Raw genomic sequence first — 16,012 nt, forward strand, 5'->3', positions numbered from 1 at the left:
ATTAGCCTCCCCAAACAAACGAACGGACATTTTTTACTTTTGTAAATCGCAATTCCGGTATTTACACTGTTTCACATAAGAATTTATATGAACGGTAGTTTGGCGTTCAAAAATTTATATTACGAAAAAGAATATGCAAGTTTCGAGTTGTATTTATCATACACATGATGATAAATAATTATTGCGCATTGGAAAAAAATATCGGGTAAAATGCGCAAATCGTCTAGAAATAGAATTCATAAATATGTTATCCTTAGACCATTATTTCCACGATTAACTTCACGAATACCGTAGTTAACTCGACCGGACCGACCTAAATGCATACTTCTACGTACATACTATATAGTTTAGGAGGAGGACAAAGATAAAACCGAGAGAAATTTAGCCACCCCTTTCCTAGTCAACCCAAAAAGTAATTGCGAGAAAATATTTAACTTGTTAACAATTTCATTTGGTTGAAAAATTGAAGCGTGTAGAAAGTCATTATTACAATTACTTAAATAGGATAACTTGCTGGAACATAATACTCGTAATGAAATTCCTAACTCTAATAATTAGTGCTGGGAACGGGATTGGGTGTGTCTGGTCGGTCTCCTGTGTGTACGCATTTTTCCGCCTAATTAATCTAATATTCTTTTGTGGCATGCTGTGTTCCACTTTCTCTTTAGCACAAAACCGTAACCAATTTTTACCCTGTCAACCCATTAATAAAACAAATTGTGTCATCTTTGCGTGTCTGCGGTCATTATATGATGTATAGTTTGAACTCATTTTGGAATTAATATTGTAGTTCAAGGTGCTTCACGGCCATGTTCTTTGGCCATATTGTTCCCGAAAAATTGCTAACACGTATTTCATTCCACGCTAAAAACCTTGATCTCTTTTCAGACTGATAATATGTAATGTCTTTTTATATTTCTACTTTGTACTTTATTTGTCTTTCAAAATACTTTTCACCATTGTCATACCATACACTTTTCATACTTTCTTTCTTGAGCGTATCTACATAAAAATATACTGTATGTCATTTGTTTAATTTAGTTAGCATCCGAATTAATTACGGGCTTGATACAAATGAAAATGCTAATAAAATTTAGTGTACGTATTAAAGATTAATAAATCGTTTTTAAAAGTCAACGTATGTTCCCCATTTATTCGTAAAATGCGTTCTATCGTTAACACAAAAAATACTGTAAATATTACAATAATAATATTACTCATCGATCCATTAAGAGCTCATTCTGAAATGCGCATGGGGTAATCCTAAGGGAGCAATAATTGATAAAATTAGCTAAACACGTATAGTAGCACACAGGTCGATAACAAGGCAATTTGACAATACAAATACTTAGTTTACTTTACACGCAATTTAAGAATAGTACGCTGGCATATCATCATTATCCGAAATATTACGATTCATCGTGGAATCATCGTTAGATTCAGTGGGAGGAGGAAGATCGACTTTAACCAAAATTTCATACGTGGAGGATGCAATCTCACGCCCATTTACGCCAATATAACAACAACGATGGCTGGGATGTATTTTTCCATTGATGAGATTATCTTCATGTAAAAATCGACCAATGTACAACGTTTCACCCGTTTCAGATACTCCGCCAATCACTGCATTGTGCGTTGTGTCACCGTTCTGTGAAGTAACCCAAGAGACATGACCCAATGGGGCAACCAACACCTGCAATGTGGTAATCACTAATTAGTCAAGCTTAATAACAAAAAATCCTTTTGCTTTCGTAGCCAGATAGCCTACAACCCTAAAATCATAACTATGTAGAAGACAATAAATAAGACACATTGACCTACCTCATACGAGAACTTGTGACGTTCGCCACCACCCCATGCTAAAGTTGCCTTTGACCCTCCTGGATGTACCCCCGGTGGTGCAAATTCATATAGTTTTCCTGGAGTAGTCGAACCCATGTGAGGTGCACGAATAATAAACAAGTCAACTCCATGCTGCCGTCCACCTTTAATCGCGTTGGGAGGAAAATTTCCGTTTTGGCAAGAAATCCATTTTATTTTAGGCCTATGCATATTGTAAACATAAACAATGGGAATGAAATGAATTATCCTCTTTATGTTTACACATTGAAAATAAGAATTTATTTTACCCAAACTTGCACTCTGCAGCATGGTTTTTCATGAAATGTGTCCTGAACACCGCCCCACAGCCGACCTATTTATTACGATATAAATTATTAAGATAAGTTTCTTAAAATACAATGGTTCTTCAAACCTCCGCGTATGGGCAAGTAACGAGACAATCGTTGACGACGCCTTCCATGAAGAAATTCCTCCCCCCTGCGAAAGGGGCTCTACACAATCCACACTCGTCCAGTTGCGACTTACACTGGTCGCAGCTTATGTGACCGTTGTCGCAATTCCAAATGGGCGGAATGGGCAACCCCTTGCAAATAGGGCATTCCAACAGCTTCATTATTTCAGATACTGGGCCCAACTCCTTGAGTTCGCAGCTGAAGCATAATAAAGATAAACACAGATAACTTTATATGATGATAATTAACACCAGCCATAATTTACTAAATAAACGTAGTAAAAATGTGTTTAATTATTTCAAACCTCATCATCACAGCGTCGGAAGCTTCCGCCCCTGCCATTCTATCGGGAATTTGTAGAGACCCAATTATGATGCATGTACTATAAATACCCTATTTCCTAAATACTTCTACCGTCTGAATAGCACGTAAGTAGGGAAATAATATTAACTAGTCACGCATTTAACACAATTAATACTTTTGCACCAAATGTTTGTGACAATAAATTGATTTCGGTCTGTACGGTGTTTACAGTGACTCAGCTGCTGGAACAAAGTTTTAGCCCGCCGATGCAGTCTCACTCATGGATGTACTCGATCATTTTGTCATGAACACATGAATTTAAAACATATTCATGCATGTCTAATACACATTCATGCATGAACATGATCGAGTATCTGTAAAAAAATTTCACTTTCTTCTCTGGAATTAGTTAATGTCTAAATATAGTACTTCACTTAAAAATCAAACACACTTTAGCAATAGAAATAATACAAATATGGATAATTTATTTAGTCAAATAAATTACTCTCTAAAAAATCGTCATAGAGTGTCAATAGACAAGCCCGAATCAGGTTCCATTGCAGCTTTTCCCCAATCTACTTCGCTTATCATTTTGTGTTTGGACTAGAAAAATTATGCATTCATGCTACTTTACTAAGCTTAAGACAATAGAATTCAAATAAAATATACAAAGGTTATCTCAAACAGCCCAACGGTTACATACGCTCTACTTGGGCTAGAACTCTAACACAAATAACGTATCACAAAATTTTCATCAATTTTACCCCTCTGCTAAATATACGTTATTAGATAGCATATCCCTGCATAATTAATTTGGGTATGCATACTGCGTTGTGTCCTACTTATCGCATATTAGTAAAGGCCAACCCTAAGATTATTAGTGTTTTTGTCCGTTCTACGGTTATGGTTGAAGGAACAGGAAGCAGATGTGGAGCTTATCATTCCTACTTTTTACTACATTCCATGCAAACTATCTAGGCTTGAATCCCGAGACGAAAATTAATGAATCTATTTCAATTGGATATACAACCCTTTTTTTCCTAGAAACCATGCAACCTCGTGAAAGCAGAATGAATACAGACTGAACTGAAAAACCTACCGACTGAGGAGTTGAATACCAAAACATAAACGAGTTTATTACCCTTTGGCATTACTTTCTCTCAGGGAACAAAGAGATCATGCTGCTTTCTCCCAACCTGCTATACGTAGCTGCCCCATCTTCTTCTTTGAGGTTTAAACATTTGCATTTTATGGGCCACCAGACATTCGCGCATTCTCCTCATCTAACCTTAATTCTATCTTGTTAATGCCTATTTTTGCTAAAGTGTGTTACATACATCACCCAGAAAAAACGGAGAAAGAAGCCGAGTCTTATTTGCTTTCACTGTTGTAATGTAAACAGAAACTCAGCATATATTTACATCTGCTGGTCTTTGGCCCTGTCGGAACTTTAGTGAGCGCAGGTGGATGTTATCAATCATCTCTTAGAACAAAACTACCTTAAACTTGCAGTTTTTTGGTAGAAAGCAACGAGACTTTCCCTTGGAACAAAGTTAAAAGTTTGTCATCTGCTTACTTTCTCCGTCTTTCTTCCCAACTGAAGCCCATTTACTAAGAGTTATTTACCTTCACATGATAAGGGTTTGGCTTTTTGGTGGTTTTTACACAAGTTTCAAATGAATGGCTACGACTTTAACTAACAGCATAAAGTTTCACTGAAAATTCTTCTTAATAGATCTAAAATCTCCTGCTGAATTTTACGTAGTGTTACACGTGCAACTGCAAGATGCTGGCTGATACAAACCACGATGTACACATTCACCATTATACCAGCTATTGAGCAAGGATGAGGATGTACAGTTGCGTAAAAAAAGCAGCAGCAGCAGAGGGAATATAATGCATAATAGTGGCAGTAGTAGCATGAGTTGCAGACAGTGTAGAAAATCCTGCCTGCTACAAAAGAGTCGAGGAGGAGAAATGACTTTTGTCGGGGCACAAAGAAAACTGGTGTTTGAAATTCAAGGAAATGAGGAGACCATGTGGATTTTCACTGACTCGACTATACATCACCAAATTCCTGACGCCCTCGCCTTTGTTTAGGGCTGTGCGGGGATTCATTCTGTCCACGAAACGGAACGCAAGAAAATAAATGAAGGAAGAGAAAGCAACATCCTTGCTCCACAGTTATATTATATTACGCCTCTGGGGAAAGTGAAAACCGGCAGTGAATTAATGCATTTAAATTGGTTTGGTAATCTTTAAAATGTTACAAACAGACGCGTACATACACATAGTAATTATACGTCGCTATAATACGCTTAAAATATGCAAACATTGTACGAAAGTCATGCTATTTTAAATACATAAGCCCGGTTTAGAGCTAAATGTGTACATCACGACAGGAAAAGTCGTGCTGCTACACAAAGGGAGTAAACTACATTCACGACATGCTACATTTATGTATGAATAGTGTAAGCAAGAACTGAAAAGCTTCTTACTGGACTTCCACCAGCGTTGCCTTGCACATGCCATTCATTGACGTGTGTGTACAACCAACTTATCTTGTTCGCCAGTATTGAGCTTACCTCGCACCCAGTCGTCTATTGCCATTCTTCCTTCGGACGTAGTACACACTCGGAGGGGTGCAGAAATACATGCAACTGAGCCCACAGGACCAACAAAATAAACATACTTATAAGGGAGCCGAGGTCTCTGGTATTTGTCGTACCAAGTGAACCTGTGTGAGAGTGGAGTAGTAGAGCTGTTGGCTGAAAAGAGAAAGGAGGAAATTGCGCAAGAGAAAGCGCAGCTGCTTGCCTGCCTGCCTGCCTGGTGTGGATCTTCTGGCTGCGGTTGGTCCCGATTCTGAAGATTTCGCGGCTTTCAGTGAAACTCCTCTTTCTCTCCTAAAATACCGAACGAGAGAGAAAGCGAGAGTGAAAGTGTGAAGTATAGACAAACCAGCATCAGCAGACTCACTTGATCTGCTGAACAATCTCCGATCCCATCTCATCTGGCCTGTACCTTTTCCCTTATAGCTTCCCAGTCCCATCACCACCTTCCCTTCTTTCACCAAGTGATTTCTTTCCATTCACATTGATCCCACATTGACTCCTCGAGTAGTGGACACTGACTTGCATAAGTGTCTCGACTTGTGCTTACGTACCACGTCCGTCGTAGAGGTGGACATTGAGGACGACATCTCGGCTCAAATCTGTGGGGAAAGTTCCCTGTGGAAAAGTTTATCCCCTGGTAATAGCAAATCGAGGCAACTCTATTCCCTTGTTAAATATTTAATAGTTCTGGTGCACGTTGTCAACTCTGTCCGGGCACCATGTACGCCTGTACATGTCATATAAGAACAATCGCCAGGAGTTAGCGTATAAATAATCAATTCCAAGTACGGATTACCTGTTTACTTTTAATTTTTAATGAGGATTCCCATCTTCACGACGTGTCTGTGCAAACAATTTGGACACTTCAACCAACCCATAATAGAAAATACGGAAATATGGAAATCTAATAAAATGTCGCTGCAATATATTCCTTTGGTGCTTTATTAATATTAACGTGCTACAAATATTCGAGATTTGTTATCTGTGATAATTTTTACATTCATCTTTCAAAGTTCAATAAATTTGTTTGCTCAGTCGGTAAACATACTTTTGATTATTACGCTCCAAATGCAGAAGAAATAGAGGTAAGTACTTAATATTTTTAAGATATGTAATAAGCGGCATCCATAGTCTGTGATTTCATTATACTATGAATTTATTTTAACATTACGAGATATGACCGCAAAATTATGGACAATTTATGCAGCTTTACTATCGTTCAAATATTCCAAACAATTAAAAAAAATTGTGGCTGCCCACAAAGTTGTGATTGTCGAACCTACATATATAGTAAATATCTATATGAAACTGTCACTGAAATGCATGCACATTTTCATGCTCCGATTTAGACCGTGTGGGTGGGGTGACATGTCGTAAGGAAGAGTAAATGATAATATACCCGTCAACCCCACCACCATGACATTGATTCACTCGTACATACACGTCGGTACTTATTGGTGTCTCGAGAAGCAATACCAATTTGCTTTCAAACTGATATTTCGTCAAGCGGCCCACAGCATTCTGCAGAGCAACATCTGTACTCACGGACAATAAATGTCTGATAAAAGCAATAGCTATCAAAAGTAATGGGGAATAGTCGAAATTCCTATAATAATACAAGATGACACTTTCTCCCAGGATTATTTTATGTCCTCCTCGTTGGCCACGCTCTGTAATGGGAAAAGTTCTTCCGGCCGTGTGCAAAGAGTAATGTCAAGTCAACATAAGTAATATGAATTCGTGGACTTACCGTGAAGCTTGCGTTCGCTCTCCTGCAGAAAGCACAGCCTCGTTTTTAACACAAACAGCGTAACCACTACGTGTGTTCTTTCCCCGATTTAACCAGCAGTACATCTGTGTATCGGTGTGTATGGACGTCTATATGTATCGCATTCCTTTCCGTGTGATTGGACTAGGATAGGAATTCTAATGAGTATTTCTCCATTTTCCTTGTTATCGGCAATTTTGCTGCATGGATTTGGTTCTTCTCAAAGTACATCCTTCCTATCTTTTCCCAGTGAAAGTTGTGCAAGAGAGCACAAAAACTCAGGTTGGCGTAAAGTTGATTATCATAACATGAAGATATAATTTTTCTCCATGGATTGAATTACATATAATACTACTTCAATCAAGTAGATACTATGTACATAGCAAAGTTGATAGTGTTTAAATAGGCTCAATAATTCTGAAATAAGTTTAGCAATAAAATTTGATAGTTTCAGTTCCCACAAAGTTTACAGTGCCATAAAATGACGCAAATTTCTCCATCTATGTATACTGCTCAATGAAGCTATGCCATGTGGCCATGCCATACTGCTTATTGTGAGCTAACTCATTAAGTAAACATTTCATGGAGAAATTTAAATAGGCCAGAAACTAGGAACACAACGCACACCACATTTCCTGTAATATTGGATGGAAAGTGAGAATGAACAAAGCACGTTGTTCATGTATGCGTGCGTATCTGCAAAGTTGACAGGATTTCCTTCGCAATCACTGTGGTTTGCAACTTATGTATTATGTAGGCTATGGGAAAGCATGTAAAAGTAGCGGAAGAAAGTGCTTGGCATTTGTGTCACGTATTACTTTATGGTGACAATATACCCATCCATCCATACGGTGTGGTGGGAGATATGGTCGGCCCCACATCCAGACTCCAAACTACTCACATTTCTTTAACTGGCCTAACCGAAATCATAACATGCTTCTTTGAATAGAAAGTTCATGGAAAGATCTCATTCTGCTGGAGCTGTTTGGCATGAGCATGTTTGTGTAACACAATGTCACGTTGTTGGAGCGAGAAACCGAACCGAATGCTGAAAGCAAGTAAGGAGCCGAGCAGCTTAGTGGCAAAATACCCGGGTATAAAACAAGACCGACTTCTTTCAAACAGTAACCAATCCCAAATTCAGATGGCAGAAAGTGCCATTGTTCCCTTTTCTTTTTTACATGAACAATGCCACGTATTGTCGACTAACTTTCACTCTTGAGATTTATTTTTCTGAGTTATTAAAGCAAAAAGTTATTAAATTGTAATCAGCACGAGAAGACGAAAGAGACGTGCATAACATAGTTTTCAATTTGTGTTAACCAAAAGTAAAACATTATTTATAGATCTTTTCAATTCGATATTCGGAGGTGCACTTTTGAGTCCTCATCTCAATGCCATGTTTACCAAATACCTAATTCCCAATCCGCTTGAAGAGGGTATTTGTGAACTAAGTAATGCTATTAGGGAAACTTTGAGCCGCTTATTTTATTATCTCGGCATAGATATAAATGTTCAGTACATGAAATGTGTATGAAACCCTCAAAAATGTTTACATCGAGAAGATGAAGAAATGCTGAGCACTTCTTTCAAACTAGTCAAACTCGTCGTTGTTAACGGAGTGACACGAAATGTTCCATATCCAAAGGAAGTGGGATGAACGTGTCACCCACCCAGGGACGACGAGGAGCAGCTCCAGCGTACAGTTTCCAATCCCCATTGATCCCAAATCCCATTTCCACTTTTGGCATATCTATCTCTTTCTCGGTCAATTTAGCACAACAACTGTCGCATCCAACATTTTGAAACTCAAAAGCTTCTTTATGAGCTAAACAATTCTCTTTAGACTTGTACAAGTAGTGATGGTACGTACATTGGGTGGTACTCTTGGTTTGTAGGTATGTATGTACCCTCGTCTCAACCAGATTAATTTCGTATTTAGATATGCAGCCTGTACCTAACGCATATACGGTTACGTACGTATGAACCTTCTGGATATAGATAGTCGTAACTTTTGGAGGTTAACACTGTGTTGCCAACCACAACCAGTAAATTCCAGCAGGGTGAAATGATGATACTGTTCTTCCTACACACTTATTTTCACGTATTTTCCTCCTACTCCGTATATGTATTTATTTTTACCATACTTCACGTCCAACATCATAACACCAACAAAGTGTGAGCATCTCAAACTCATCTCACTTGAGCCACTGCTACTGTTTCCATTCTGTCCCTGCTACAAATGTATACAGTTCTGAATCTCATTTCCTTTTACAAATTTTCGTCTTCCATGGAACCTCGCACCAATGTTACACAACGATGCCACGACCTGAGTCTGATAACTGTATGCAGCATGATTGCACACTTTTGGATCATCACTTTCTGTGCCTTTGCGTTTCCTGCGGGTTTCTTATCTGATTTCTCCATGTACCTACGTTTGTGGTGGTGTCGAGTCAGTCTCAACAGTAAACACTTCATCCCCAAAGTGAGAACAACATTCACTCAATTTGTCTGCCAACGATTCTGCTAACTAGTTCTGTGCCATGGATGCAACACATTTTGTTAAGTTTTTACACCGACAAGTATTCATTTTAATGTGAATAAGTTCAAGTTGCGGATGCTAATATTGCGGAGTTAATACTGAGTGAGTGCTAATGCACAGTGCGTCCTATTTAGTATTAGAAAGTTGTGAGAATCTCCTGTGCAACTACTTGGTAATTTCAATTCACTAAATACTTAGGATTGGTGATCTGTGTTCCGCAAAGTTTTATATTTCCTTGTGGGATTCAACTATTTGGCTGCTCTGTGGGATTCAGCAAAGCGACAATTACTTTCAGGAGAGGGAAAGCTAATCCAGAGTGGAAAATACAACACGAATTGGCCGTTCGACAGAGCGTTCAATCAGTCCTGCTACTTTGCACCTCCAGCTATGTGTCCAGGGCTACTTTGTAGATTGGACGAGGAGAAGGTAATAAAAGACTATGTTGGACGGCATTGATTGTTGCGTTGTGTGGGATGAATATCTCCAGCAGCACTTTGGTGAGTGAATCGAATGTGCCAATTTATCTTATTCGATGCTGATACAGAAGGCAATTCTTTCGTGGTGCCATTGCCAATGACATTGCAAAGTGCCAAAAAGAGAAGTAACCAAAATCCAAGGTTTTAATGATTTAGTGGATCGTTTGTCTCGGTCGGTCGTGGTAAAGTTTGGTAGTTGGAAAGTTTGGGGGATCAAATTTAAAATCAATTAAATACCATCTGCAAAGTCTCATTTTACTTTTTTCATACGATTTAATTTGAAGCCAGTCGATAAATCTGGAATTACATGAAGGGGCATGAAGCTACACTGATGAAATTGAAAAGAATGCATGTCAACTATCTGCATGCATTCAAGGATGAATGGGGAAACAATTTTATGATTCAATTGAAGAATTTAATTCAAATGCAAATTACACTGGATACGTGAAAGGAGACAAGTTAAAATTAAACCTTTTATTCCCATGCACCAAAAATCCCCTACAATGAGAACATTTAAATTCCTGTCGGGTATCGATGCTCGGTTTAAGAGTCAAGTGCATAGAAATTTGGAGTGTGCACTAGTTTACAGATCTCTGTGGATAGACTGAGGAGAGGATAACGCATATATTTAGTAGATCGCCCTTTTATGTACATATATGTGTGTGTCCTATGAGTATAGCCACCCTTCTGCCTGATCCTCTGGAGTCTTCCCTACCTCAAATTAAATGTTCATTCTGTGGGGGATAGCAGTTCCAACTTTAATATGTGGATAAGTAGTTATGTAGCTCAGAGCTAAAGGTTTAGTTAAATTCATTTCCAAAATTTCGGTGCGGTTGTGGTCGGTTCAGCAACACATGCACTTGTGACTAGCAATAAATTTGTTTTACTTTCCCCTGGTCCGACTCACCCGGTGCAGAGTATCGTCGTTCGTGCATGGGAATGGTTATCAGGGATTTCTAGACAACCAGCATTCCCGTGGTCGTACTATCGGGTTTCAAAGTAATGCGGATTGTGGACGTGGTACCAGATATACGATATATGTACAACATTTTCCCGAGTTTATATTTCACTACTTTGTCAAAAATTTTAAAACCGTTTTCCTCAACCTCAACTGCTGTAATTATCAATGCTCCAGGCTCCCAAAACTAATCCAATAGTAAGTTAATGCATTTGAATCGTATGTACATTTACCTAAATACATGTGAACGGAATTTTACGAATTACGAAATTTTGCATCACTTGGTATCACTTGGTTTTAGAGCTTGGTAATCAATGATTCATGACACAAGTTCTGAGAGATAAGAGATCAGTGCGTGGTGGGTGAGACGTTTCTGATTGAAAAAAGGATGAAATATTCTTCAAGATTACAGTTGAGAGAGACTCGCACACAGCATTATTATTTAGAATGTGCTTGTTTTGCCTTGAGTGTGAAACCCATGACAAAATTCACCCGTTCCACAAATATCCAGTTTTCGGGAAAGATGAATCCTGGCATAGATTGGCTATTCGACAAACTCGAGCTGAATCTTTCGACGTGAGGAGAGTTGACTGGGTTCATTCCATCATTCGAGCATGTCGACCGAGGTTGGTTACTAATTATGATGTTGATTGATTAGTAACAAGGGGTGGGATTATACTGGTATCAGATGGTGTTTTCCATCCCTTTTTGTCACTGTTTCATTAATTATGAACAACTTTTGCAGCCCTCAGTATACTTGACAGCTCGTTTGTGGGGTGAAGACAGGAGCAAACTTGTGGAAACGAGAAATGAAGTGAAACTGTTGGAGAAATGAATAGTGCGTCGTCTGACAAGCACGACGCGAGAAAAACATCTTGTAATCAATTCCTGAATTATGAATGTCTTCTTTATTCACGAGTTACATTTCATAGCAGAAGATTAAGGGACAAGTTTTATTCATGCATAAGAAGTCATAATCAAGAGAATGTTGATCAAAATTTACAATAAAGTCCCCCTCATCTTCTGTGACAAGTATTGTACTGATCCCTAAAAAATAAACAATGCTTAGAATTCCAAAAAACCGGCCCTACCGAAAACAAAGCACATCTCGGAATCTCAATCGGTATTCTTCTTCACACACGCTCGTGAGTTTTTACTTCCTCTGCTTTCTCGGAGAGTGTGCTTCTTGGTTTAATCCCCAGACAGCAACTTCCCACCACCAGCACCAGCACCACCACCCTTCTTGGATTTCGTTTCCACCAACTGCTTTTCACAACTACTTCGAGCAAATGACTGATCTCTCTTGAGGACGCATATCATTATTATCATTGAGCTGCACAAAGAAGTGGAAGCCTCCTCGTGCCTTCTTCAGCTTTACGTGGCTTGAGTTTAGTGCAAGTTAAAAAGTAAGTGGGAGATATTTTTAAGAGCGGGATATGAATGAATGAATATGCGTGTTTGCATGCTCAAGTTGTTTGGTGGTGATCATCTCCCCCGAGGTATATCATTACAAAAATAAAGCAGAAATAGCTCGCTAAGCTGGTGCAATGAAAACAAGGTTTTTTTAACCTCGCAAAGTAAAACCATCTCCTCACACTATTTACCAACTTTCAACTTTGATATGTATTATGCATTAGCTAAACTACAACAGCTATGCCATACGGAGACACATAAATACCTCTATTTTTCTCTCCCGTCTTTTTAACATGCATATTCAGTAAGCAAACATTATTTACTCTCACTCGCATTTTTTTCCTAAAGGAGGAGGCAAGAGGTGCCAACGTTGTTCGACTCATGGTTGTTGCAAGGATGCACATTCGGCAAAATGTAGATTAAATGACAGTTAAAAGTCAAACGGGTAACATCTCCCTCGGCTTTGAACTTAATGAGGAACTACACTTTATTCCGGAGTTATAACCAACAATTAGTGCACATAATATCAAGTGGACTTATTTAGTGGTTTGTATATACTGTTATTTGTTATTGTCTTTGTTATTTTTTCCTATTATCAAATCGGACAGTGCCAGTTTCTGTCAAATCTTGCATAGTTGGTTGTACATTATTAGTGCCATCCTACGAAATTGTCGGCATGTTTAGTGAAGGTGTATTTCGTGTAATGATGTATGTAGATTGAATTAGAGGAAGAATGGGAATAAGTCAAACATAACTTTCGAAACGGAAAGTACTGGGCATTCTGAGACGTTTATAGTTTCATTGGAGGACAAACATGTAAGTGTCAATTCTATACGCTTCGGAGAAGTGTTTACTGTATGTAACAAATGCAATACAAAAGTTGACGCGTTAGACGTAATCTGTTACTCATACATAAAATAATTAATATGCAAAATATGTATTTAAGATTTTCTCGAGTATAGTCAACATTTTTATTTGATTTAGTTGGCAAATTGGTGGTATATCAAAATTTACAAAAGTAGAGTTATTTTTCATTGCCCATTTAATTGCAGTGAAGATTTGTCATATTTTGTCGGAAATATGATCTATAGAACAATGCATTTTTATGATCCGATACAGAAATTTGAGCTAAAGAGGCGTAAACCTTTTGCATTTTCTCTGATCTCTGTCAATTTATTAATTACAAATTTCTACTTCAGGATCCTAATTACAAAACAGTTATGCATTTTTCGCGGTGATGTAAGCAAGAATTAAACTAATAACTAAGCATTTAGCGAATTTAAATGTTAGGTAAACCTCATGGAACAGTTTTTGTGGTTTGTAAGCTGTAAGCGTACTTAAATCTTAAGCGTGTTTTATGTTGGCATTGTGGACGGACACTAATGGAGCAGTGGGATTTACTGCAAATCTCCAATTCCTTTTACCCACTCTTTAAATACTTACTCAAGGCTTACACCTTACGTTCAGAGATTTATGTGTAAATTACTTGGTTTCGTACACTTTGCGATAGTACTTTTTGCTAGTTGTTGCCAACAATGGTTTTCAAAGCATAGATAATTGAAAGAACTTGAAATTTTAAAGAATAGTCATTACATGTAAATAAAATGCAAATCTGAATATAGTCGAATACTAAGAGAACAACTCGTTCTATATTCACACTTGATTCAGAGACATGATCAATGTCTGCGTATATTTTTAATTAAAGAAATATTTGTCAAAGGATTGCTCTTTCTGATAAAATTAAATCCTCTTCATTAACCGTCCGTCGCTAGTCACTACACAATGTGAGGTCTGAATGGAAGCAAATGAGGTTTTCGAAGAGTTGAAAGTTTACTTTTCCAATGTCTCTTGTTTGTGTTGAATCCGAGCCAAAATAAAACGAATGTCGACACTTTCCTTGGATCCTGTAGTGACATTGGCTTCACTATATTCGTTACTGGGAGGTTAGGTTCTCACTCGTTCTCAAAATTTCCCAAGAAAAGCATGACATTTCTTATACGTTTTACTTTGATTGCTTTATACTTCTAAATAAGTTGAAGTGTGTTGCGTTTCCTCTCCTACGAGTGACGAGGTACATTTCTTCGAGTCAAACTGAATTTAGTCAGATTTTTTGTGGCGATAAACCTATTTATTAACTAGCTCCCCTTCTTGAAGGATATATGTTGTCCGGGTTTATTTTTGTTCCGCAATTGATCCCTCACATCCGATTTTTGAAGAGGAGATGAAGTTAAAAAGCACCTGCGAATGTGCGTACTCTGTAATTCACGATAATTGTGTATATCACTATCCGCAGAATGCTTTCATGTGTTCACAAATTGTGAGTCAGTGAGGCAGAAATTTACCACATTGATAAATTGGGATATTTATGTCATGTTTTCCAGAATTTAGTGAATTTGCAGATGACGATTTTTTGTTAATATTTCCAGGTTCGGTGAAGATCAGGATTTACGACGGGTCTCGTAACGAAAAAATGTCGTTCTCACTTCTTCAGCTTATTTATACGCCTGTATAATTTGAGTACAAAACATGAACATACATTCTTCGCTCAATCATCAAATGACTCTTCGTTTACATATTCACTCGCAAATCATTTCGAACAACATTAGTTACAAAGTGAGCAAATTCGCTACCGTGCAAGTAAGCTGAACTGTGCCAAAAAATGGATGCAAGTTAATGAAATCTCAACCCATCACAAACCAACGTATGAACATTTGTATATATCAAATTACATCAGCATATCCACATCGGCCGAAACCAAGAATATGCAATTTACTACTTTATCTGCTGCCTGATTGCAATTTACCTTTTTAGAAATCGAATAAGCTCAAGTTTCTCCTGACATTATGTCAACCTCTAAAAAATTAAATCCAAACGCAATAAAAGAGACCACGGTCTCGGAAGATGCTTCCAAGTTGTCAAATTCTCAGATTCAAGAACCAATTCGCACCTGGCCCAGGGTTCATCCTTCACGGGGACAGATTCGTTCCTGCATTGAATTTTCGCCAGGAACAATGACGAGTGGTGGTCCATCATCTGCTCTGCTTGCATCGACTTCCAGAACCCCTCCACACGGTTCTAGCCCAATTAAAGCAATAAACCTATGTCCTGATCTTACAATAAAAGAAGAAGAGCAAAATACGGACAGAGCGAGTCGCTCATCAAGCATTCATGAAATTTCTGCGGCCTACAGTTTATCTTCAGGAGGAGCAGGTTGCGTTGCAGGATCATCGCGAAGGACGTCGCTATCACATCTTAACAGCAGCAGTCGAAACTCAATGACAAACCCCACCTTTCTCGATATGAATCACTTAATTGGCCTAAATCACATGCATTTCGGAGTTGTGGACGAGGACTTTGTGGACGATGAGAACAGCGTCAGTCAAAGTCATAGTGCCAGTTCGAGTGCAAGTGGAATGAGTGGGATGATGGAACACGATTCGTTGGAGGATTTACATCGTCAACAAGACGCCGAGTTTCAAGATATTCTTGCAGACTTTGCAGATCAGCAGCATGAACTAGAGCAACGAATGCCACGCACAAGTCATAGTCAAACTAGTCTCAGCCTTAGTAGCGTAGTGAGTAATGAAGACACGAGTGAATCCTCCTGTGCTGGTAAGTGTCTTTCACACACAAAAAATAGCAC

General features: G+C 38.4%; 2 protein-coding genes across 4 annotated transcripts in view; one reads left to right on the forward strand and one right to left on the reverse strand.

Annotated features, from left to right (window-relative positions):
• Positions 1-1,120: 1,120 nt before the first annotated feature.
• LOC110844559 lies at positions 1,121-2,941 on the reverse strand. The gene is made up of 6 exons (XM_022090787.2): positions 2,599-2,941; positions 2,255-2,492; positions 2,130-2,194; positions 1,822-2,044; positions 1,363-1,693; positions 1,121-1,263 (listed from the first exon to the last, which is right to left on the reverse strand). Exons 1-5 carry the CDS (start codon positions 2,634-2,636, stop codon positions 1,370-1,372), a joined length of 888 nt encoding a protein of 295 aa, XP_021946479.1. The 5' UTR covers positions 2,637-2,941; the 3' UTR covers positions 1,121-1,263; positions 1,363-1,369.
• Positions 2,942-5,528: 2,587 nt separating this feature from the next.
• The window catches only part of LOC110843486 (uncharacterized protein CG43867), a 98,487-nt gene continuing 88,003 nt past the window's right edge, over positions 5,529-16,012 (forward strand). Inside the window, exons 1-2 of one of the 3 annotated variants that reach the window (XM_022089452.2) lie at positions 5,529-6,297; positions 14,796-15,981. In XM_022089452.2, coding sequence (XP_021945144.1) covers positions 15,213-15,981 — 769 coding nt within the window. In that variant the 5' untranslated portion in view covers positions 5,529-6,297; positions 14,796-15,212. Of the gene's footprint in view, positions 6,298-9,747; positions 9,949-12,890; positions 13,186-14,795; positions 15,982-16,012 lie in introns of those variants that run through there. The other 2 variants (XM_035847839.1, XM_035847838.1) reach the window with 2 other exon arrangements.

Source organism: Folsomia candida, unplaced genomic scaffold (genome assembly GCF_002217175.1).
Source record: "Folsomia candida strain VU population unplaced genomic scaffold, ASM221717v1 Fcan01_Sc002, whole genome shotgun sequence".
NCBI lineage: Eukaryota > Metazoa > Arthropoda > Collembola > Entomobryomorpha > Isotomidae > Folsomia > Folsomia candida.